The sequence below is a fragment of the Protopterus annectens genome, chromosome 10.part0 (genome assembly GCF_019279795.1).
Source record: "Protopterus annectens isolate FY-2018-M chromosome 10.part0, PAN1.0, whole genome shotgun sequence".
Classification (NCBI taxonomy): domain Eukaryota; kingdom Metazoa; phylum Chordata; order Ceratodontiformes; family Protopteridae; genus Protopterus; species Protopterus annectens.
This window is the reverse complement of record NC_056744.1, coordinates 872,069,780-872,095,266: the sequence shown is the minus strand read 5'-3', so window position 1 is coordinate 872,095,266 and position 25,487 is coordinate 872,069,780. Positions and strand designations below refer to the sequence as shown.

General features: G+C 43.1%; 1 protein-coding gene across 2 annotated transcripts in view; it reads left to right on the top strand.

Moving 5' to 3' along the window:
* GLMN (glomulin, FKBP associated protein) overlaps positions 1–25,487 on the top strand; it is a gene marked incomplete at its 5' end in the record, with an annotated part of 1,643,959 nt that overhangs the window by 28,291 nt on the left and 1,590,181 nt on the right. For both annotated transcript variants that reach the window (XM_044085667.1, XM_044085669.1), the window contains 1 exon segment: positions 25,002–25,127. In XM_044085667.1, coding sequence (XP_043941602.1) covers positions 25,002–25,127 — 126 coding nt within the window.

The following is a 25,487-nucleotide window of genomic DNA, read 5'->3' as shown; positions in this document are numbered from 1 at the left end:
AATGTGATTAGTGTAAACTTTTTAGAATACTTTAATATCTGGCACTGTTTTTATGGAGCAAATATGAGATAGGAAAGCGACTATAACTGCTAGGTGGGTGTGGGAGCTTTCTGTAGATGAAAATAATTTGCCATTTCCTCAGTTTAAACTGTCTGTAATCTGACATAGTGTGCATTTGTGTAAAATAAGAGGAAATGCTTTGTTGTTATGACCATTATTATTTTTATCACATTTGAAATCCGAGGTTTACACAGTAAGTAAAGTAGCTGTAGTTAATGGGAACAAGGGCCATCTCTGGATACATGTGACTTATCCCTGTTTAAAAAAATAATATTATTTCAGATTTTTAAGGTGTTGACGTAATGTGAAGTTTGGGATGCTAGAGATGGTATGGTCATTACTAATTTAATTTTTTTCTTGCAGTCAACCCGAATAGCTTTTGTAGGAGTTGTGGAAGGTACAGTCATTATTTCTTTGACTCTTCCCAATACTTGGATGTGCACACAGATCACTAGTTTGTTTAGAGGCACTGTACTATTTAGGAGCAGAAAATAGGAATGCACCAATGTGATTATTATTTTTGCTTTTTATCACAATCAAACATCAGACATGTATAAGGGGGATATTTTGGGGGGAGGGGCTGGGGTAAGGAGGCTTGCTGTTATATCTGATAGCAACAAATTCAACTATGTTACTGTGAGATCCTTCCATTTCACTGTTGCAGTATTTATTACACTAGAGATTCCCTGCCAAGAGCGGCCTGACATCCGGCTAGTGTACCAAAGCTGTTAGGTTGTTTTAAGGTATGCCGTATGCCACACGTATGTTCCTTGCTTAGCATAGTGCATAAAGGTGACATGTGGATGTACCATCCTCAGAACTTCTTTGCCGCCAGTCTGAACACCATTTACTGATCATCGGTCTGAATGCCTGTTCTGTTGCTGGTTCACCAAGCCATTGCAGATAAGTGCCCCATTGGGGTTCTTTTTTTACTTGTCTTTCTGTTATTGTTGCTTGTGGAGTTTCATGTCATCCAAGAAGGGAAAACGTCAGTGTAGGAGACAGATTCCCCATAAAGACCACCAAGAGCAGTGTTTTTTTTGCCTTACTGCCTCGCACAACCATATGTCCTGTTCCATCTGTCAGGCCTTTGTACCTAAAATCCTTCATAGTAGACTCTCTTCTTTGGCACTTTATCTTGAAAACCAACGTCTTAAGCTTCTTGGAAAGGACACGATGGGGGGAACTTCCTGCTCCGAGGGTCAGCCATCAGTGAAGAAGGCCAAGAAGTCTAGACTAGAATCTTCTGCTTCTTGGCCTCTGCCGAACATAAAAGGTATTATGAGTTGCTGGAGTTGGAGTTTCCTAAACCTTCTACTGTTCCTCCTGTTTTGGCTGCCTTGTTGGATGCATTCTCCAATGCTTCTAAGGTTCCAGACACTCATCCCCCAAGAAACCTAATAGATTTTTTAGGGTGCCTGAGGACTGTACATTTTTGTGCAAGTGTCCTTCTGCTGACCCCTCAGTGGTGCCTGTAGCTTCTGACAAACTCTCTCAGTTGCTTCCTTCTCCCAAATTACTGCCCAGTGATAAAGATAGCAGGACCATGGAAAGGCTAGGAAGAAGATTTATACATCTGTATAAAAGTTTTCCATTGCAGATATGTTGCATTCAAGCTGTAAAATGTTTTAGTTGATACCACTTTAAGAACTTGTGAAGCATTGTGGTCTGCGAATGATCAGTAAGATCATCTGACTTGGGGTGAATGCTTTAAATGTCTTCACTGCTTTTACACGTATTTTTGTTTTTTTTGATGACGTTCTGAATGTATTAAAATAGAATGAAAGTGCTAAAAATTTTCATTTGTTTCCTTTGCACCCATTTCTTTGAGTTTTGAAGTTTGTTTTTCGGGGTTTTTGGGAGGGGGGGGTTGAGTTTTGGTTGTTTTGGTCAGCTGAAAGGTGTGCTCTATGGAAAATATTTTATCTCAAGATTGTAACTGGGACCTTTCTATTCATTCTGTGCCTGAGGACTTTGTTACTGTGACCCAAAAATTGACATTGGCTGTTTCTGAGGTGTGCAATTTTTGGGAAGCTTTCAAAGGCAGATGTTAAGTTGTCAATCTCGCCTTCATTCTTGCTGGATGGGTTCGGAGCCGATCCTCGGCTCCGACTCGGCACTTGCTTTAGCTCGAGAACTCCTTTTACCAGCTCGAGGCAACCCTATATCCCATGATGCAAGGCGGAACTACCTCAGATCTCGTTTGCCGCTTAGCGAAAGAGGTCTCCTTTGCCAGCTGAGGTAAGTTTTTCTTGGTAAAATAAGAAAAAGTTTAGTTAGGGGTTTATTTTTTCCCTTTAGTGTTAGTTTAGCCTGTACTTAGTTACAGCCCACCCTATTCCCTTCCTTTTAAACTTTTTATAAAAAGTTTCAGTTTAAAGTTTTTAGTCAGGCCTAGTTCCCCAAGTTATTCCCTTCCTGTGTGTCTGTGTAAGGGATTAATTGGTGTGTTTGTTGGGACTGTTTGTGTTTCTCCCTTCTAGGATGTCAAAAGAAGGCAAGGTCTCAGGCTTCAAGAAGTGTGACCAGTGCTGTCAGAAAATGTCTCTGACAGACGGTCACACTTCTTGTGTTTATTGCCTGGGGCCTTTGCACCTGCAGGACTCCTGTGCGTTGTGTCATGCTTTTAGCCAGAGAGTCCTGCAGGAAAGGAGGAACAAATTAATCCTCCGAGGTTTACTTAAACCTGAAGGTTCTCCTCCTAAGTCAGGGTCAGGAAAACCTCTTAAGCCACCGAAGGTTCAGGCTACAGTGTCCAAGCCTCCTCCGGTGGCTCCGGCTCCGTCGGAGCCGATATCGGCTCCGGCTGGAGTCGATACTTCTTCTGTTCGAGTAGTGGGTTCGGTGCCAGCCGGCTCCGATACCCTGACTACAGTGGCCTTGTCGGCTCCGGCTGGAGCCGACACTTCATCCAGCATCGGAGCCGAGATATCCTTGGCTCCATCTGGGGTTCAAGGGACTTTGGCTCCGATGGCTTCGACCCGTAAGAGATCCCGGTCCCCTTCTATACTGAGTATCCACTGCCCGGGTCTCCTCTTTGTCGGAGCGGAGCCATCGGAGCCGATTTTCGAGATCTTCCAGGCTGTCTGACCACGATTTGGAGAGGGTGGTAAGCAGGCTGTTGAAGTCTCAGGCACTGGTCCAAATGCTCCATAGCCCGTCTCAACAGACTTCGGCTATAGCCCCGATTCTTGAGATTCCTCCTCCGACTCCACACCAGAGTTCGGAGCCGGAGCTTCTTGGGACAGCGACTGTTTCGATGCCGGAGCCGATACATCCTTCGGCTCCGCTGCCTCGCTCCGATCTCCTCCTTGAGACCTTCCTTGGAGGGATCCGGTCGTCGGGTTTCCACTGTCGGCTCCGAGGGGGCTAGTGGCATCGGACCCTTGTCCGACCCCGCTCTCCCTCTCGGGGCTTCGGCTTTGGTAAGCTCGGCGCCGACATCGGCCTCGGAGCCTTCTCTCTCCTTGGAGCCGACCATTCCTGTTTCTTCAGAGCGGGTGTGTTCCGGTCTCCCGGGGAGAGGAGCCTTTGAGGTGATGAGGAGTGTCCTGGCCTCTGAGCCTGGTCAATGGTCTATCCTCTAGCTCCTCCCTCATCAGTGCCTGCAGATGCCTCTTGCCAGCCTCTTGCTCTCAGGCCCAGGGATCCATCGCCCCAGGTTTCCCCACTGGGAATTTCCTCCTCTTCCGAGGTTTCTCCTGATCCTGCAGGGGAACCCCCTCGGAAGAGGACGTGTAAGAGGAAACACACAGACTCCCCTGAGTCTACTACATCTGATACCGACTTAGATGAGTCGGAGGGTTCCCCACGGTCCCCTCTGAGGATGTCTCCTTTTCAGACATCCTTGAGCTCCTCAAACAGAGGGGAATTGGCCCTCCATTGACCCCTCCGAGGATGAGTCAGTATACCTGGAGGCTTTTGGATCCCGACCCTCCACCTCCTGGGTGTCTCCGCCTTTCGACCCACTCATGCAGGTAGTGGCTCGGAAGGCGTGGGCGGCTCCAGATTCTGTGGAACCTGTCCCCAGGAGACCATCCAAGTTCATCACGGCCCCTTCGGATAAACAGTTCCTGTCCAAAGGTGTCTCTGTGGATGCTGTGGTGGTGGCGGCGGCCACTAAGAAGGAACTGGCGGATCCTTCAGTGCCTGTCCATCCTCCTAATAAGGATTCTATGACCATGGACAGGTATGGAAAGCGGATGTTTTTTTCAGCGACCTTTGCTGTGCGTTCGCTGAATTACCTTTGTCACTTCACCAGGCTTCAACGGGATATTCTCAAGGAACTGGGAGAAGTAGTCCAGGATCCTTCTGCTGCTGGGGCTCAGGAAAAGATTGCCTCACAGCTTGCTATCCTGAATTCCATATCTAACTCCTCCATGCGGCTCATATCTTATGCGGCCGATGGAGCGAGCAGGGCCGCAGGCACAGGTGTTGCTCTTAGACGCCAAGCCTGGATGCGGCTGTGTAATTTTGCGGACCCCTTTAAGGCGTCCTTCACCAACACCCCCTTTGACAGTTCGGCTTTGTTCGGACCTCAGGTGAAGGATACTTTGACCAGATGTGAGCAGGACGGTAAAACTTTTTCTGCCGTTGGAGTCCAGTTTTCCACTCCTTCTAGACCTTATCCCAAGGGTCAGAAGGGGGGGAAGATGTGGTTCCGAAAAGCCCAAGGAGCTACACTGGACACACGTGGTCAGTTTACCCCCAGAGGCAGAGGGGGTAACAATAATAGATGCCGCCCTAGAGGCAGGGGGGGTCCTCACAACCAGGGCAACAGGGAGTCTCTTCCTGAGAAGCCCTTTCAGCATCCCTGAGGTGTTGCCCGACTGTCCACCCTTGGAGGCAGTCGGGGGAAGAATCTCACTGTACCCAGTAGCCTGGCAATCCCTATTCCAAGAGAAGTGGGTACAGTCGATCATATCCGAGGGTTACAAAATCCCCTTCGAAAGGTTTCCTGCCTCTACAATCCCTTCCAGACATCTCACCCGGTCAAAGGGATTTGGCAAGACAGGAAGTTTCAAAACTCCTGGAAAAAAGAGCCATCCAGACAGTGCCGGCAGACCAAGTAGGATCCGGCTTCTACTCAAGATTCTTTTTGGTCCCCAAAAGGACGGGAGATTGGAGACCGATACTAGACCTAAGCAGACTAAACAAGTCTGTCAAAAGGCAAGATTCGGATGGTCACGCTGCAATCCATTCTGCCCTTTCTGGGCAAGGACAACTGGATGTGCTCTATAGACCTTCAGGATGCGTACTATCACATAAAGATTCACAGACGCTCCAGAAGTTTTCTCCGCTTTCGGCTGGGAGCCAGTCATTACCAATTCAGAGCACTGCCCTTTGGCCTCACTTCAGCCCCCAGAGTGTTCACCAAATGCATGGCAGTGGTCACAGCTCACCTGAGACGTCGAGGATTCCAGGTGTTTCCTTATTTGGACGACTGGCTCCTCTCCGCCACCACCAAGCATCAGCTTCTTCGGTCCAGAGACTACACCCTACACCTTTGCAAGAAACTGGGAATTTCGGTAAATTTCGAAAAATCCTCTCTGCTGCCTTGCCAATCTATCACTTTTATAGGCGCAGAGTTAAATACCGTCAAAATGTTAGCCAGGCTAACAGATCAAAGGATTCTGGACATCCAGAAATTTGTTCAGCTTCTGTTACAAAGCAACAAGATCAAAGCCAGGTTTGTCTTGAAAGTTCTAGGCCTAATGGCTGCGGCCATTGTTCTTCTTCCACTGGCTCGCTTCCACATGCCTCCTGCAGTGGATGTTATTCACGCAGTGGTCGTACCACAATCTGCCTATGAGACACGAAATTTTGGTAACACAGTCGCAGGGCTCATCTACGATGGTGGATATCTTCCCTCTTCTTCATCAGGGCCGACCCTTTGTTCCCCCTCCTCCAGTTGCCACAGTCACCACGGATGCCTCCCTAATCGGGTGGGGGGGGCATTATCAGGGCAGGATGGTCCACGGACGTGGCAACCCATAGAATACCATCTGCACATAAATGTCCTGGAGATGAGAGCAGTGCTTTTAACGCTGCAAGCCCTCGCCGACTTTCTTCCTACGGGACTATTGCAGTACAGACGGACAACATGTCCGTGGTCTGGTACATCAACAAACAGGGCGGAACCAGGTCCTATCCCTTATGTCGAGAAGCTCTCAGACTTTGGCAATGGGCGATCTCTTCTCAGCGGTTTCTGATAGCAACGCACATCCCCGGCAGGTCCAACCTATTGGCGGACAGGCTAAGCAGATCTATTCTGATGCCTCACGAGTGGTCTCTTAATCAATCTGTAGTAGATCAGATTTTTCTGAAGTGGGGCACTCCTTGTTGCGATCTTTTTGCTACCCCTCAAAACAGCAAGTGCCCAGATTACTTCACACTATTTCCCCTTCCAGGCCAACCCTTGAGAGACTCTCTAACCCAGGATTGGCCTCGGAGACTTCTTTATGCTTTTCCTCCCTTTCCATTGATTCCACAAGTCATTCAGAAAGCCACCGTTTTGAGAGCCAAATTGATCCTCATTGCTCCATATTGGCCTCGACAAATTTGGTTTCCGTCTCTACATCGTCATCTTCTGGTGCAGCCCTGGCATCTGGACCCAGTTCCGGATCTTTTGATCCACCAGTCGGGTCAGCAGCACCGGGCCATTCATTCTCTCAACCTCACTGCTTGGTTGCTCCACTTCCTTCCCTAGCCAGGCTACCAATTATTTCTGACTCAGTCAGAGACATTTTAGTGTCTTCTTTAAAGTCGTCCACTAGAACTATTTATGCTAGCAAGTGGCGGCGTTTTCAATTTGGGCAAACGCCAGAAATATTGATCCTTTACCGCTCCTGTACATTCTGTTTTGGATTTCCTGGCGGAGGTTTTTCATTCAGGATCCTCGTCATCTACAGTCAAAGTACAACTGGCTGCTATTTCCAAGTATCATGTTGGCTTGCATGACAATAACATCATGTCTCATAGGTTATGCAAGGCCTTTTTAAGAGGAGTTTTTCTCCTAAAACCGCCTGTGAAACATCCTCCTCCGCAATGGGATCTAAACTTAATGTTGGCATCCCTAATTCTACCTCCTTTCGAACCGTCTGCTACGTGTTCTTTAAAGTTATTGACGTGGAAAACTATATTTTTACTGGCTGTTACTTCTGCAAGAAGAGTTTCTGAGATTCAGGCCCTCTGTATTCGTTCACCTTATCTGGTTTTTCATAAGGATAGGGTTTCGCTAAGAACTAACCCTTCCTTTCTTCCCAAGGTTGTATCGCAAACCAATATTAACCAATCTATAGATCTACCAGTTTTCTTTCCTAACTATTCTGACAGAGCTGAACAGAAGCTGCACTTTTTGGATGTTCATCGTCAGCTCAGGTACTACTTGCATAGGACTAAACAAATAAGAAAATCAGACCAATTGTTTGTCTCCTATGCAGAAAACAGGTTAGGTCTTCCAGTTTCTAAAGTGACCTTATCTAGATGGTTGACTTCCACCATTTCCTATGTGTACTCTCTAAGGGGCAAACAACTATCTTCTAAGCCAAAAGCACATTCGACCAGGAGTCTGTCCACTTCTGTAGCCTTTCAGGATAGACTTCCCATTGACACTATTTGTGCAGCAGCTACTTGGGCCACGCCTCATACCTTTGTGTCTCATTACAAGTTGGATTTGGCCTCCAGAGATAGGGCCAGTTTTGGTTCCACAGTTCTCAAGAGTCTGTTCCATTGAGCCACCCGGGATACAGGTGCTAGGGACGCGGTCCCATCCAGCAAGAATGAAGGCGAGATTGACAACTTAACATTTAGAAGTTATGTACCTACCATAACGTTCCATGTTAGTTGTCTTCTCTCGCCTTCTTTCTTGCGTCCCTCCCTCCATCCCCCTGGCCTGGACAGATCTTGGAGAGTTCCTATTAGATTGCTTCCTCTGGAACATTGTTATGAGGACTTCTTTTAGGAACCATGGTTCCTAATTATGTTAGGATAGTCTTTAGCAGGGTCAGTTAGCTGCCAAACGAGATCTGAGGTAGTTCCGCCTTGCATCATGGGATATAGGGTTGCCTCGAGCTGGTAAAAGGAGTTCTCGAGCTAAAGCAAGTGCCGAGTCGGAGCCGAGGATCGGCTCCGAACCCATCCAGCAAGAAAGAAGGCGAGAGAAGACAACTAACATGGAACGTTATGGTAGGTACATAACTTCTAATTTTGCAACAACACACCAAATTTCCACTGGTTGTAACACAGAACAGAACTGTTCGCAGAATCATGTGATTCAAAACGCAGTGAACAATTTGACAAGAGAACAGAATGATGGTGTTGTACCAGGTACAAGTACTGATGTCAGCGATTTGATTAGTGATGTTTTTAACTCTTTTAGGAGCCAGTAAATGTGTTTGGCAATTCATACACTAACAGAGCAGAGAAGGTTAAACGTGATTGTTGTAAAAGTAACATTTTTAATGCTGAAAGGCTTCCTTTGTGAATTAAGAGTTTACAATGAGGTCCATTGCTTGCAGGAATGTATTTAAACTGAACAAGTACCTTTTGGCTTATGTATTTATACATTTCCAAATGGTGTCAACCCTGGGAACAAAATTTCAATGATTTTAGTTATGCTTTTTCAATGGAACAGGGGTCGTCATGATTAAAACTATTGGTTGCACACTACCACGTGCAGATTAAGTCTCTTGAAATGGACATTGTCAATTAAATTAAACTATTGTTCATGATGTTGAATTTGCATAATTTAGAGACTTGTATGCCTGTGTTAGAGCTAAAGTTGGGAGGTTGCAAAGATCGAACCTTTCAAACCTATAGTTGCTGCTGATTTTTACAAAATAGAACCAATTTCCATCTTTCTTGATCACATATTGAATCCAGTGGTACATAAGTCACTATTTTACCCTAAAGACTCCTGGAATTTATTGGAAGTTCTAAGTGACTTAAACAGTTTAGACCAGGATTGTTTCGTTGTAAGCATTGATGTGGTATTCTTATACACCTGCATTAAACAAATTGAAGAATGTGAGATGGCTAGAAAATGCCTTTCAAAGTACACCCCCTTTAGATGCATCTTGGATCAACACCATTTGTGAATTACTTCATCTTGTTCTTGACAACAATTTTCTCGAGCTTAAAGGAAAGGTATGCAGACAAAAGAATGGTGTTGCTGTCGGTGCCCGTGTAGCCCCAGTATTTACCAACTTGGTGATGGGGAGTTGGGAACACAAATTCATCACTACACATTAATATTTTGACAAAATTGTGTTTTACAAGAAATTTATTGATGACTTGATTTTCATTTGGAGGGGTACAAGTGCTGAGTTTGATTTGCCTTTTGAGGACCTAATTTTTTGGAGTTTACTATCAGTAGTAAAGCTAGGGATATTAACTACTCAAAAAAGTGCTGCTGTGCTAGACAGTAAAATATATAGAAAAGACACACTTATCAACAATTACTAGCAAAACACTAGTTTACATCCTTTCAACATGAAAAAGTCAGTGATCAAATGTCAGTACATATGGCTGAGCAGGCTGACAAGCATCAACACTGTCTTTTTGGCTGATGCTGAAAAACTCAGAAGTCATGTTTCTAAACAGGCTACTGTCTGATGTTATTGGACATTGTAATCCATGAGATGGGTGTGCTTAGAGGTGGGAAAGCTAAGTCCATACTCAGATGCATTAATGAGAATTGAGACTCACCATGCACTAATACAGCTGTAAATACTGTTTTTGATTGGCAGAATAGTTTCATAGGGGCATTTCCTTTCCCAATTTCAGTTGACTTGGGAGTTATTAGAGACTTTACACTAAACAACTGGAAAATTATCCAAGGGAATTATGAGGAGGTTATTACCCTTGGTAGTAAACAATGTTTTATTTCCCAAAAATCTTTAAACATCAAAGATTTTATGGAGGGGATGCAAATTCTGCATTGATTGCAGTAGATAAACCTGGCACTTTCAAATGTGGAAAGTGCAAGTGTTGCAGATATGTAAGTGACTGTTCAAGTGTGTTTATTGAATGCGTGGACAAAACTGTTACAGCCAGAAGCAGATATGACTGTAACTCCTGCTGTGTTGTTTTCATAGCCAGCTGCCAATCATGCACCGGATTTTATATAGAAAAGACTGTTAGGAAAAGGAAACTTTCCAAACGCATGTATGAGTACACATTGGCTATTGAAAAGAGAGATGAAAACAATGCACTTGCCAAGCACTCTTTGTCTTGCGATGGTTTTAGAAAATGTATTCTTTTGTGTTGGACTAAGTAAGTATAGAAGGTTTTGTTGGCAATTACAATATTCTTCTTGAATCCAAAAATAAAGCTGCACCAGCTTGAATAAAAGCACATTTATTAATCACTTAAAACAATATAAGGTTAAGCGGTTTCATCTGAAAACATAGTCAGACCTCATCAGAACAAAATTCATGTGCACCATTAATCATTTTATACCTAAACCAGCCAGTCATAAACGGACAGCCGTTTTAACTAATTAAAGTGACCATGTAACATATATAAAAAACAGTGTTAAAACGTGATGACATTTATTCAAGGTTTACCTTGGTTTTACACATTCAAACACCCTTGGATAAGACTTTTTTGCGTTAATAAAATTAACAAGTGTTTAAAAAATTCCATATTATAGTAAAACAGCTGAATAACCTTAAATGAACAAATTAGTAAAAAATCCATAATATATATTTACAATCCTGTAGGTTGAATCCTTAAAACACTATTAATACTAATATTGTCATTTAACCCTGGGGGCCTTGCTGCATCCAACTTTATTTCCAGTATAATTCCTTATATTCTAATCTGGCTTCCCAAGGTCCCCCTACCCCCCAGGGTCTCGTTTCACCTGTTCCAAAACAAAAAAAATGTATTTGCTATTAATACATTCCCTACTGTGTCTAAAAAGTGCATTTGTGTCTTTGCTGTGAGTAATATCATAATTATGTTTGTACACTCGCTTCCTAATAGCCCTTTCTGTTTTACCCACATAAAAACTTGGGCATGTTTTACAAGTAACAAAGTAAACAACACCCCTACTAGCACAGTTAAATAGCCCTTTTGCCGTTATAGGTGTATTCCTCGTCTCATAGTAAATTTCACGTTTGTCAGCCATAAACCTACAATGATTACAAAAACTGAACCTATAGGTACCTTCCTTCTTACCATTATTAATATCCTTGGGTGCACTACCAGCCTCAATGATTTCCTTCAAATTCCTGTTTCTTCTCCTGACAAATGCAGGTGAGCCTGTTATTTTCTTATTTACATCTGAGTTGAGACTTAAAATATTCCAATATTTTTTAATAGTATTCTCAACCTCTGTAAATTTTTTAGAAAAATTGTACAGAAACGCCAAATCATATCCATATGTAGCGGCTGTACTTACAATCTGTTCTGTATCACCCTTGAATCCCATGAGGCTGAATGGCAGATAAGGCCAGCAGCTGACAGACCACCAGGTCTTAATGAACACATTAATTTAAAGTGTTTTATTCTTGCACAGAGGCTCTGATTTTAGGTGTCTATGTAGGATTTTATATACATTTTTATACACACTTATGTGTATATATATTTTTTTTCTTTTTTTTTATTTACTGGTTATATTTGTAAAGGTTTTACGTTGCAGATATGTTTCATTCAAGCTGTAAAATGTTTTAGGTTGTTTTAGTTGATACCACTTTAAGAAGTTGTGAGGCATTGTGGTTTGTAATTGGTCAGTAAGATCATCTGACTTCGGGTAGATGTTTTAAATGTCTTCACTGCTTTTACACTTATCTTTGTTTTTTGATGAAGTTCTGAATGTATTAAAATAGAAAAGCACAAAAATTTTTCATTTGTTTCCTTTGCACCCATTTATTTGAGTTTTTACTTCTCTTTCTTTTATTGTTGCTTGTGAGGTTTCATGTCGAGAAGGATAAATGCCAATGTGGGAGACAAATTCCCCATAAAGACCGGCAATGAACAGTGTCTGTTTTACCTTGGCACCTCGCACAACCATGCATCCTGTTCCATCTGTCAGACCTTTGTACTGAAAACCCTTTGTAGTAGATTCTGGTGCTTTATCTTGAAAACCGGTGTCTTAAGCTTCTTGCAAAGGACACAATGGAGAGAACTCTCCACTCTGAGGGACAGCCATCAGTGAAGAAGGCGGCCAAGAAGTCTAGGCCGGAATCTTTTGCTGTTCAGCCTCTGTGGAATGCAAAAAGTGTTATGAGTTGCTGCAGATGGATTCTCCTAAACCTTCTGCTATTCCTCCTGTTTTGGCACCTTGTTGAATGCATTTTTCCAATGCTTCTAAGGCTGTAAATTTTTGGAAAAATGTCCTCCTGCTGACCCTTCAGTGGTGTTTGTAACATTTGGCAACCTCTCTCAGTTGTTTCCTTCTCCCAGATTACTTCCCTCTGATAAAGATAGCAGGATTATGGAAAGGCTAGTCAATAAGGTTTATAGCTTTTTTACCTTGGCTTATTAGGGCTGTTAACTATCAGACCCATATGTCCAGGTATTTATTGTGTCTCCTATCCCAGGCCTGTCAGATTATTTCTGATCTTCCAGACTCTAACACTTCTGCCCTTTCCCCATTTGGGATTTCATCCCAGGTGGCCCGTCATTCCATCAAGTGTAGTTATGATGCAGCAGATGCTTCTTCTAAGGCTTCTGCTTGTGGGTCAGAGATGAGTAGGAGGTATTCTTGGCTTCAGCTTCAACCATTGACTGATGATATTAAGGCTAAGTCGATGGATGTCCTTCTTGATAGTAAATAATTGTTTGGTGAAGCTGCTGCTGCTATGTTTAAGGCTGTTCAAGATAAGGGCAAGGTTTTACATGAACTTAAACATGTTTGTTTCTCCTGTACCTAAATTTCAGAAAAACTACCCCAATAAGTAAGCATTTGTTCGCAAGCAATCTCGCCCTCCTCCTAAAGTTAAAAAGGGTGGCATGCAGGCTCCTCCTGCTAAGGCTACTCAGACTTCTATTCCTCAGAAGTCTCCTTTTCCAGATAAACTAGGTGCGGTCTGACTATCCTGTTATTCTCAGACACTTTCCTCTTTCTTTTTGCCTCTCTCACTTCCTTCCTCTTTGGCTACAGATAACTGAGGATTCCTGGGTCCTGTTCGTTATTAATCAAGGGTATTTCATGGTCTACATATGCCTTCCCCCTTTTATGGATATGCCTCAGCCTCCTGAGGAACAGCTGTCATTCTTTCCAGAGGTGACTCAGGATCTTTTGAGTCGGGGTACTATTCAAGTGGTGCCTGTGTCTCAACGGGGGAGGGGGTTCTACTCCAGGATGTTTCTAATGCCCACGAAAGAGGGTACTTGGAGACCAGTTTTAGACCTCTGTTAATCTAAACACTTTTTTGAAGGTGCCCTCCTTTTGAAAGTTGTCCCTACAGACTTTGTTCCCTCTTCTGCTTTGTCAGGCTTATATAGTGTCTCTGGATCTCAAAGATGGTTAATCTCCATATTCCAATTCATCCCCTTTTTAGGAAGTTTTTACATTTCTCTGTTACTTCTTGGCATTTTCAGTTATCTACTTTGCCCTTTGGCCTTTCAATTGCACCAAGGGTATTCAACAAATGCCTTGCTCCTGCTTTTTGCAGGATTCAGGGGATCCAATTATTTCCTTACTTGGATGACCTTCTATTTCAGGCATCCTGTCCAGAGATCCTGTTGCAAAATTTTCATTTTGCCATTTTTCTTCTGCATAGCCTGGGTTCACATTAAACTTCAAAAAGCCTTTTCAGACCATGTTTTTCTGGGGTGCATGATATAGACTGTGCCAATGCTTAGATCCCTGCTTCCTGCCAAGGCCTTAACACTCATTTCCTTCTTTCAAACTCTTCTTTTTCTGGCCTGTATAACAGGCAGGGAATTTTTGAGAGCTCTGGGGTTCATGGCATCCACCATCCCTATGCTCCCTCTGACCAAACTCCGCATGAGAAAGTTTCAGTGTTTTCTGATATCAGTTTGGTTTCAACATGCACATCCCTTAGAGTTTGTAGTTCCTCTTCTACATTGTCTCAAATAGGAACCTCACTGGTGGATCCAGCAGTTGTCTCTAAATCCAGGGCTCCCTTTTCATCCCCCTCTTCCCGGTCAGGAGCTGTTCACAGACGCTTCAGATGTGGGATGGGGATCTGCTTTTGGCTCCCTAAAAGTGCAGGGGGTGTGGTCGCCTCTTCAACAGAAAAAAGCACATCATTGTCAAAGAGATGAGAACTCCTTCTGCTGGTGCTTCAGGATTTTCATCCTCTTTTCTCCCCAGGACCTCTCAAGGTATTTACAGAATACCACAGTGATGTGATATGTAAACAGATGGGGGGGGGTCCAAACCAGATGTTATCTTCTTTGCCAGTTGGCACTCCTAGTGTGGGATCTTGGTATCCAGTATCAAGTGACTCTTCAGGCAGTTTACAGTCCCTCAGGTCAGAATATGGTGGCACGAATAGATGCTATACAGGGATGTGTTTTTGAACATTGTCCACCAGTTGGAGTACTCCTCAAAAAGATCTTTTTTGCCTTCCCTCTGAACAGACAACTTCTGTTTTTTGTGCCAGAGTCCCAGGTCCTCTGGTTTGGAAGGTGGACGCCCTATCTTTTTCATGGATGGGGATGTTTTCTTTATGTTTTCCCTCCCCTTCTCCTCATTCCAAAAGTCCTGTTCAGAATTCAACAAGATGCTCCCAAAATCTTGTTGGTGACTTCCATTTGGCCGCGACGCCATTGGTTCCGTCTTCTTCTGCATTTAGACAAGGGCAATTATCATAATTTGTCTCACAGGGTGGATCTACTCACACAGGACAACGAATCTCTCATCCATCCCCACCTGTCCACTCTTCAGCTGTCACTTTGGGTGGTAGGACTTTGATTCCAAAGACACCTTTTTTTCTGTGGACGTACTTAGGATCATGCAGGAGGCCAGGAAACCCAATACTAGGAAATACTACTTATACAAATGGAAGAGATGTTCTATTTGGTGTATTTCTCGTAACCTGGATTCACTTTCTATGGCTGATCCTTCGGGTTCTGCCTTGTGTATGGATTGCTCAATGCTGGGTTGGCTTATTCTTCTGTTAAGGCCCACTTATCAGCTATCTCTGCTTGTCTGCCTTTATGTCTTCTTTAGCTTCTAGATTTGAAGCTAAGCAATTCCTTAAAAGCATCCTTCATATTAGTCCTCCCAGGAAGCCGTTCAACCTCTCTGGGATCTTAATTTTGTTTTGGAAAAATTGACTCACGCTCCTTTTGAAACTGCAGCTTCAGCTTCCTTGCAACATTGCTCTTGGAAGACTGTACTTTTGTTAGCCATTACTCTTCTGCCAGACGGGTGTCTGAGCTTCAAGCCCTTATGGCTTGTCCTCCTTTCTTTTGTGTGTTTCATAAGGGCAGGGTGTCCTTGCATACTAATCTTTCTTTTAATGCCCAAGTTGGTGAATGATCAGTCTATCCATTTGCCCATTTTTTTACCTTCTCCCCAGTCTGCCAGTGAGAAGGTGCTGCACAAGTTGAATGTTTTCAGATTTTATTTGGTTAAAACTAAGACTGTTAATAAATCTGATCAGCTATTTGTTTCCTTTCATCCTAGGTCCTGTGTCCAAGCAAAATATTTCTTCTTGGATTTAAGCCATTTCCTTTTGTTACTCCTTTCATGGTAAGAGCCTTCCTTCTTCTGTTAAGGCTCATTGTACTAGAACTGTGGCTTTTTCTGGTGCTTTTTTCAAGGGTTTGGATACTAGCTCTATTCTTGAGGCAGATACCTGGACTTCTGTACATACATTTACCAAGCACTACAAGTTGGATGGAATTTCTAGAGCTGGTATTCCTAAGGCCTTCCTTCATGGCTTTCTAGAGAGCTCTGCTGGTCCTTCTTCCTTCCTCTCTTCTTCCTGAGCTTTGGCACTCTCCCTATTGTAATGAATACTACAATAGTGAAATTAAAGGACATAGTACAGTTGTGTAAAATCTTACCATAACTGTAGATGTTCTTCTCTTCACTGTTGCAGTATACATTCCCTCCCTCCACCCTCTGGTCCATTTCTCTTCTGGTTATACTGAATACATTTCTTTTCCTTGGACTGACGTTCATACTGGGGCTCTCAGTTCTGAGGATGGTACGTCATGACATCACCTTTATGTGCTATGCTACACAGGTAGCATACATGTGACATACAACATACCTTAAATCAACAGAAAGGCTTTGGTATACTGGCCAGATGTTGGGCCGCTCTTGACAGGGGATCCATAGTGTAATGAAAATTGCAACAATGAAGAGAAGGACATCTACTGTTATGGTAAGATTTTTACACAACTGTACTTTCTGTTGTTTTTTTTTTCAGCTTTGCTGCAGTCTGAGATTAGAGTGGTACACAAAATGTGGTTGTGTTTTGGGGGTAGAGATGAGGCATGCTGCATATATACGTTTAACAGCAGCCACTAGAAATATATGTCTGTGCCAGTTTGTGCCTTCATCCTAGTCTAACACCAGAGGGATACACAGAAAATACTTTTTTTGGAAGGGGAATAGAGAGGCAGGCACTGTTGATAGATGTGATGCATGCATCTTCCCAAGCATTATATTGTGAACTGCTATTTTGACAGACACAAATCTTCTTTGAAAGAAGAAAGTAAAGACTGAATTTCTTTCTTGCTCGTATTTTTGTTCAGGCCAGAAATGGATCAGAAGGTTGGCAAAAAGCTCTAAAATGCACCTCAGATGGTCTGCAACTTTATAGCTTCTAGCAGCCCCCAGAACCTGGCTTAATTTGATTAGTTATTCCACAGTTGTTACAGTGCACCCACAGTCTGTGTGTGTTGAAAGAATACAGGAAAACAAGCAAAGTTGAAGATTAACATTTAATTTTCTGCTTATGCCATCACTAAATTACAAGGTTGGAAAATAGCTCTGAAGTGCACCTCACAACATCTATAATCCCCCAGGATAATTTGATTATTTATTCTGCAATTATTGCAGTGCACTCCTGGCCCGTTAGTGTGTCACAGGGGTGCAGGAAAAAGCAACGTTGAAGAGGAAGAGTGAATTTCTTTCAGTTATGGTGTGTTGAAGTAATGCAAGAAAAGCTGAAGAACAAAACAAAATATGAAAAAAAAAAAGTAATCTGGATAATGTGAAGAAGCCACAAGGTGAGGAGTAGGGTGTGGAGGCACTGGGGAGGGGGTTGTGGGGATAGTGACAGCAGTGAGGGAAGTCTTGGAGACCTTCACCTAAGGTGCCATTTCAACTTAGGTACCCCGGTCTACCATTGATAGGGGATAGCAGTGCAAGACCTTAGAGTGCAATTTGAAACAAAGTCTAGCTACATCCCTGAAAGAGGGGAGGAGAAAACAGAATAATGAAGAGACTTAAGTGTCAGGCTGGGCAGATTGTAGTTATAGGTGTCAGTTAAAAGTTAGGCCAGATTAGTTGTTTAACAAGAACAGGTGCAAAAGCATAGATATGTATCTCTTAAGTGGATCTTTAGATGAAGTTTAAAAGGTTGTATTTCTATTACATTGGAGGAATATGAGGAGCCACCTGTAGTGTTTGATTTGGTTGTGGTCACTAACATTTTATCAGCAGAGCATTGTAGACTGCCAGGAGAAGAGAGGTACAGTATTTTAAGACTAGTGCAATTCTTTGGTTTATAAATGAGTTTATGGATAGTGATTAGGTTGGGTAGTTCAAGCCACTGAAGTTGGTTAAAGGCAAGGCACTGCTTCGATCTGTAGTGGTGATTAGAAGCAAATTTGGCTACTTTATTGTAGCATTGCTCTAATAGGGTGACTTGAGTGGTTTGTAGATTGATCAGTGTAAAAGTTGCATACAGGAGTGTTTGGATGAGTAAAGATGAGGCAATATTTTTGTTGACATTAACTGTGAGTTAAGGTTTGACTCTGTAGAGATGCCCCAGTTTTTGGTGGGTTGTCTTTACCTTTTTTGTGGTTGTCAGATTTGAAGTTGTCATCAGTAGTGACATCCAGAATTTGGTGTGACTGATGAGTTCTGTTTTACTGTTTTTAGAGGGAATTACTGGGTATTAGTTTTTGTGGTCAGATAATTGGCTTGGGGTAAATATGCCCAGATGTCCTTCAAGGATGCAACTGCAGTCCTGACATATGGGTTGTCCTGCCTCAGGCAGCCCTTCGGTCGGCCGGATTCCAAAGTCTGGGTCCGGCGTCGGCTGAAGTCGCCCTTTCCCCGACGTCAGAGCGCCTGGGGTATAAAAGCGTCAGCCAACACCATCTTCTTCAGTCTTTCTTGCCGCGCGGCACCCGAAGCAGAAGCAGTTCGCAAGTGCCGGTCAACCAGCTCCTGTGTTTTCAGCTACTGAAGTCTTCAAAAAAGTGTTGGGGACCTTTTCTTGCCTCAGCCGATGTCAGATAAAACTGTAAAAGTTAATAATTGTTTAACTTGTGGGAAACAAATACCTCATAAGGATTTCCACTCTTACTGCTTACCCTGCCTAGGCCCAGAACACAACGTCTCGGCCTGTACAGCTTGTGCTTCTTTCAATAAACGCACTCTTAGGCGTCGGACAGAGTTTGCACAGGATTATTTTGGGGAAGATTTCTGTTATATCATGCCGTTGGAGCTTCCGACAGCACATTTACCTAAAAAACGGAAGGATAAGGACCGACACCCGCGGTCTTGGCCGACACCACGCTTAGGCCTACCGCGAGTGTCTCGGTCTCTTCTGAGCCGGTTTCACAACCGCTACAGACCGACGACACCGCCCCACCGGTTACTTCCGTACCGGAGGCCAGCTCGGTGCCGGTTTCTGTTCTCCCCTCTGAGACCTTAGCCCAGGATATTTCTAACACCATTTCTGTGGATAAGACTACTCCAGCACGCGGGGCTGCCAGGCCTCCAGTGTCTATGTCCATTAAGGCCTACACACGTGCTAAGGCTGCCAAACAGGCTAAGTCTCTCCTTCCAAGATCTGTTTCTCTGGGATCCACTTCTGGTTCTCAAATTTTAAGTCTAGCTGAGGACCTTATTTCTTTAATTAGGGGTTCTCAGCCACATCCAGATAGAGGCTCTCAGCCGCCTTCTGTCAAGAGGCCTAGGGTTGAGCAGGTAGATCCCCAGTCCTTCGATGAGGCCTCAGGTGATTCTGCACATTCAGACTACCAGGAGGAGGCCTTCCCGGCCTACGAGGATTCTGATGCGGAGGAATCCATTCCCTCTGCTTCTCCTCCTGAGGAGTTTTCCTTTGGGGAAACGCTTCATTCCATGAGGGAACACTTCAAATGGCAAGGCCAAGAATACTCAGATTCTAGGAAAAGTTTAAGGGAATTTTTAAAGCTACCTCAGCATAGACCCTTAGCTATTCCTCCAGTTTTAAATGTTTTAGATGATGTGTACTTAGAATCTAGTGTTTCCCCTGACTCCCTCCCCCCCCCTGCTGCTGTCAAGCCAGACAGGTACTACAGGGTCCCAGACACACATCAATTTCTGTACAAGGGCCATACTGCTGACCCTGAAACTATTTCTCAGGGGCCTAAAGGGGTTTCCTCCACTACTGCTAAGAATCCACTTCCTTCGGAAAGAGATTCTAGGGCTTTAGAAAGGTGGAGCAAGAAAGTATATACATCTTCCACCCTTTCTATGCGAGCATTACATTGTCAATTTCATATGATTCAGTATCAGGAATACATGTTGGATGACTTGCAAAAGAAATTGGCTTCCCCTGAACCATTAGATAGAAAGGGGTTACAGGAATTGGTTTATAATACTTAGCAGGTTAGCAACCATTTCCTTCAGTGTGGATATGATGCATTGGAAGCTTCATGTAGAGCAGCAATGACAGGTGCGGTCATACGCAGACATGCTTGGTTAAAGGAACAAACATTGCCAGACCATGTGAAAATTAAGCTTTTGGACGCACTAGAGAAACATAAGCTATTTGGTGCTACTGCACAAGAGGTTTTAAAGAAAATAGAGGAAAAGGCAAAATCAGTGCAAACAGTCAAAGATTTCCTCCAGGTACAGCCTCCAAGATTCATCAGGAATTGGCCTTCTAAGCATCGGTCCTTTCCAGACACAGACAAATTTCAAAGAGGCAAAAACAGACGTGGCAGAGGTAGAGGGCAAACTCGAGGCTCCTACAGAGGATGTCAGTGGCAGCCTCCGAACCAGAGAGGTGGGGCAGGACCTTCCACTGCTCCGCAGGGACAATCTCAATGACTTGACTTTGACTCCGCCATCCAGGGCTCAATTAGAAGCACCTTTGGGCGGAAAATTATCTTTATTCTCAAATAAGAGCAATAGAAAAGTTTCCTTCTGCAGAACAAGGCCAAGGATTTTATTCAAGACTGTTCCTTGTTCCAAGAAAAGAAAACCAATGGAGACCCATTCTGGACTTGTCCGCACTGAATACTTACCTTATTGTGCCAAAATTCAAAATGCTGACTTTACAGCAACTCCTTCCCATGCTGGGTAAGGGGTCTTGGCTGGTAACTCTGGACCTCAAGGAGGCATACCTGCATGTCCCAATCAGACAAAGTTGCAGAAGATACCTCAGATTTCTTGCAGGCTCAGAGCATTATCAATTCTCAGCATTGCCCTTTGGCTTATCTACTGCGCCCAGAGTTTTCACGAAATGCCTGGCATCAGTAATTGCACATTGCAGACTTCAGGGGATACAAATATACCCTTACCTGGACGACTGCCTTATGCAAGCAGACAGCCAACAAGCCTTGTTAAAAAACTTGGACTATGTCATTCACCTACTGCAGGCCTTGGGATACACAGTCAATATTCAGAAAGCAAGTCTCATACCATCCCAACAAATACCTTTCCTGGGTGCCACACTGGACACAAACACCCAGATGGCGTTTCTGACAAAAGAAAAACAAAAACAATTACCAGAATATTTCAGAAAATTAGCAACACACACCCAGATGACTGCAAGGAAAATCCTGCAGGCCCTGGGTTTTATGGCATCTTGCATTCTTCTGATTCCACACGCAAGGCTGCATATGAGGAAACTACAATGTTATCTAAAAAGTCTATGGTCTCAACACAGCCACAGCCTGGAAGCATTGATCCCACTCATTCCATGCCTTCAAAAGGAATTTCTGTGGTGGGCCCAAGCAAGCCAGATAAACAAAGGTCTGCCTTTCAGCAAGCCTCATACAAGTCAAACCATAACAACAGATGCCTCAGACCATGGATGGGGGGCGCACATGGAGGGCAGATGCATTCAAGGACAATGGACACAAAAAGAAAAGCACCTGCACATCAACCAAAAAGAAATGCTGGCAGTGATACATGCAATCAAGGCCTTCGAAAAGTTCATGCATCAGGGCCATCTACTAATAAAGACAGACAATACCACAGTTATGTGGTACATAAACAAGCAAGGAGGTACCCATTCCTACCCTCTTCGCAGACTGGCAATGAATCTCTGGGATATTTCCCCTACAATTGAAAATAGAGCTACAATCCCAGTTTGTACCAGGGAAGGACAATGTTCTGGCGGACAGCCTAAGCAGAAACATCATGGATCCACACGAATGGATGTTGCATCCAGACATTTTCTTACAAATAACTCAAGCATGGGGAAGGCCGGACATAGATCTTTTTGCCTCCCACCTCAATCACCATCTGAAAAAGTTTTGCACAAGGACATACCATCCTCAAGCATGGAAGGTGGACGCTCTCTCCTTCAGTTGGAACTCTCTAACACTATATGCCTTCCCACCTCTTCCTTTGATGACCAAGGTGTTACTAAAGATCAAGACAGGGCAGCTGAAAGTCATACTGATAGCTCCAGACTGGCCAAGACAACACTGGTACCCACTGCTACGGAGCTTGACACACACACATCCGTGGCTCCTTCCTCAATGGCCACTTCTTCTGACACAGCACAGTTACAGGACACTACACCCCAGCTTGAAAACATTGAAGCTGACAGCTTGGAAGATTCCATGACTATTCCTCAGGATACACTTTCCAAAGGGGTAAAAGATATCATCCTGGAGGCGAGCAGACCTTCCACTAGAAAAACATACTCAGCAAAATGGAAGAGATTTCTTATCTGGAACAGCAAAAAGGGTCAAGACCCATCAGTGATGAGCATTCCACAGATCCTAGAATATTTGGCTGAAATGCTCCACAATGGCCTTTCATATTCTTCCATAAAAATACATGCTTCAGCAATATCTGCCAAATATAACACTGATCCGCCTGTATTTTCTCACCCATTGCTAAGACAGTTTCTAAGAGGTATAAAGAACAACAACCCTCCAAGGAAACTACCAGTGCCTGCATGGGACCTCAACTTCATGCTGGAAAAATTAACTCTTCCTCCCTTTGAACCAGCAGCATCTTCATAGTTGAAATTTCTGTCTTGGAAGACAGCTTTCCTTCTGGCAGTAACCTCAGCAAGAAGAGTCTCTGAGCTACAGGCCCTTATGGCAATACAACCATTTCTCATTTTTCATCAGGACAGAGTTCTTTGAGAACCAATCCGTCATTTATGCCAAAGGTGGTATCCAGGGTGTCCCTGAATCAAGCTATTCACCTGCCTACCTACTTTCCCAATCCTCAAAATAAAGGAGAGAGACTTCTGCACACCTTGGACATACACAAACAGTTGCGCTACTACTTGGACAGAACAAAGGCTTTCAGAAAATCTGACCAGCTTTTTGTAGCTTGCGCTGCTGGATTGCAGGGAAAAGCAATTTCCAAACAGACAATTTCTAAATGGATTGGAAATTGTATTCGATTCTGCTACTCTTTTCATGGAAAAACTGTGCCAGCTGACATCAGGCCACATTCCACCAGAGCTACAGCCACCTCCACAGCCTTTTTAAGAGGAGTGGCAACAAAGGACATTTTAGAAGCTGCTACATGGAGCTCCATGCATACATTTTCCAAACATTACAACCTGCCTTTATATTCCAGATCCAGAGCAGGGTTTGCTTCTGCAGTCCTGCAGGGCATTTTAGCTGCACCATCTTTGTCTTAGTGCCTACCACCCCCAGGTTGGCTATGGTATTCAACCCATATGTCAGGACTGCAGTTGCATCCTTGAAGGACATAGTACAGTTTTGTACCTACCATAAATGTAGATGTCCGATAGGTATGCAACTGCAGTCAGGTTTTCCCTCCCACCTACCCCTCTGTGGTATTCTTTTGGGTTTCTACCCCTCATTTTAGCTACCTGGGGTAATCTTTTGTGGTGTATTTGTTTTTATGTTGTTGTACTTGTCTGGAATTTTTTCTCTATTTTCAAAATATAGCCTTCCTTAGAGGGCACCTGGCATCTGGGGCAAGAAACACTGAAGAAGATGGCGTCGGCTGACGCTTTTTTACCCCAGGCGCTCTGACGTCGGGGAAAGGGCGACTTCAGCCGACGCCGGACCCAGACTTTGGAATCCGGCCGACCGAAGGGCTGCCTGAGGCAGGACAACCCATATGTTAGGACTGCAGTTGCATACCTATCGGACATCTACATTTATGGTAGGTACAAAACTGTACTTTTTTTGTTATTTGGGAACCTGGTGTAACTGTGAGTCAGTCAGCCAAAGCTCAAGGTGGTAAAAAGATTCCTGTGTAAGCAGTTGGTTTACTAGCTTTTTTTTGCATAGCAGATAAGTGTTGCGGCATCTGCATATTTGATGATAGTGATTTGTTTACATGATAGGTATAGGTCGTTAATGAATACATTGAAAAGCAGTGGGCCTAGAATTGAGAGATTCCAACAGTGACAGAGAAGAAGGAAGAGATGTCATTTTGGGAATTTTGATCCTTGCTGTCTATTTCAGATGCAGCTGTTTAACCAGGATAGAGAAAATTCATAAATTCCTAAAAGAACAGTGTATGTAGCAAAGTTTGTTGTGATGCCTATCAAAGACTTTGGGCAAGTCAAGGAAAATTTCCATTGTTTCTGTTAACAGTGGTTATGAAACTAAGGAGGGTGGTAAAGGTGCTGCGATTGGGTGAGAAACCATGCTGTATAGTAGACTGGAGTGAGTTGTCACTAATAAATGAGGGCTACTTGTGACTAGTGTGTGAGGAAATTGCTTTCCTTAATGCAGATTCCTGTTTGTTTGTGTGTGTTTGGATACAAGAATACACTTGTGGATTACAGTTGTCGTTCCTATCAGTATAATTATGTAGTTCCAAAATGCATTATAAATAGCCACACTCCCCCACAAAACTAGATCTAGTGTTATTTATTATTTTCTTTTGCTAGCCTTACTTAGTTGGCTATCCCATAGTTTTCTTTTTTTCTTTCTTTTTTTAGCGCTACATTTGGTATTTGCATAATTTTGATGTCTAGAGTATTCCATTTTGTAATTTGTCATCTTCATAGCTTTAGCAAAAAACATGCTAAAGTCAAAGGAAAGCAATACATATAACCAATCTCATTTGTTGTTTTTACATTCTCATTGTAATTATTTCAGAGTGGTCTTTACCATCCTTTGGGGCTATGGTGTTGAATGGGTAGCAGCAGACTGCATACAGAAAAGAAAAAGGCTACATGAACCAAATAAACATTGATAGTGGTGTATTAGTTATATTTTTAAGTTGATTTTTGTCCTCTTGACGAGCGTTTGTTTGTGCTTCAGTACTCCACTTTCACAGGTGTGCAAGTTGACAGAGATTTTTACATGCAGACCTTTCTGTTTCAGATATCAGTGAAATTGTTGAAACCTCATTTAATTGTTAAGCCATCAGGAATTAGATAGCCATTTAGCATGCTGCACTTTAAATTATGTGTGAGAGCTAAAACTTATTGCCATTATTACACCTTGTTTTAAACAAAATACAGATCATCCTTGAAAAATAGTCTTTGTTAGTTTGCTGAATAAATAGTTGGAGCATGCTGTTTGTGCAGCAGTTGTGACATTTTTGAATGCTGTTTGCTGTTCATTTTTAATATTGTTCATTCATTTATTTCCAACAGCAAGGATTACCTGAAGTAGACTTCAAAGAAGAAGATTTTGTTCAGTTCCATTTAGCAAGCCAGAAATGTATAGAAAAAGGACATACTGATGTTTTATTAGAAATAATTCTGGATGAAAAAAATAAGGTGAGTCAAGTACATTTTCAGAGTTTTGTCTCTGAATCTAATGTTAATGGTTGATACGGAAAATAATGCCATTTAAATCTTACTCTTTTATGTTTGTCAAATTTTTTAAACATTCTTCATCACGTTATTGATTTGCAGCATGAGTTTACATACTTTACACTAAAAAGAAAACTCAGTAACTATTTCCATCATCTTGCACAAGCATTTGTACTTGCTTTTGTCTCCTTTGAGAATTTGTATGGTGATTAAGAAGAAAGTGCACCATATTTATATTATCTGACCTGTTTTCTTTAAATTTATTGAACAGGATAAAATTCAAGAAAAAAGTTACAAGTTTTTTTCTTGAAATGTCATATTTCA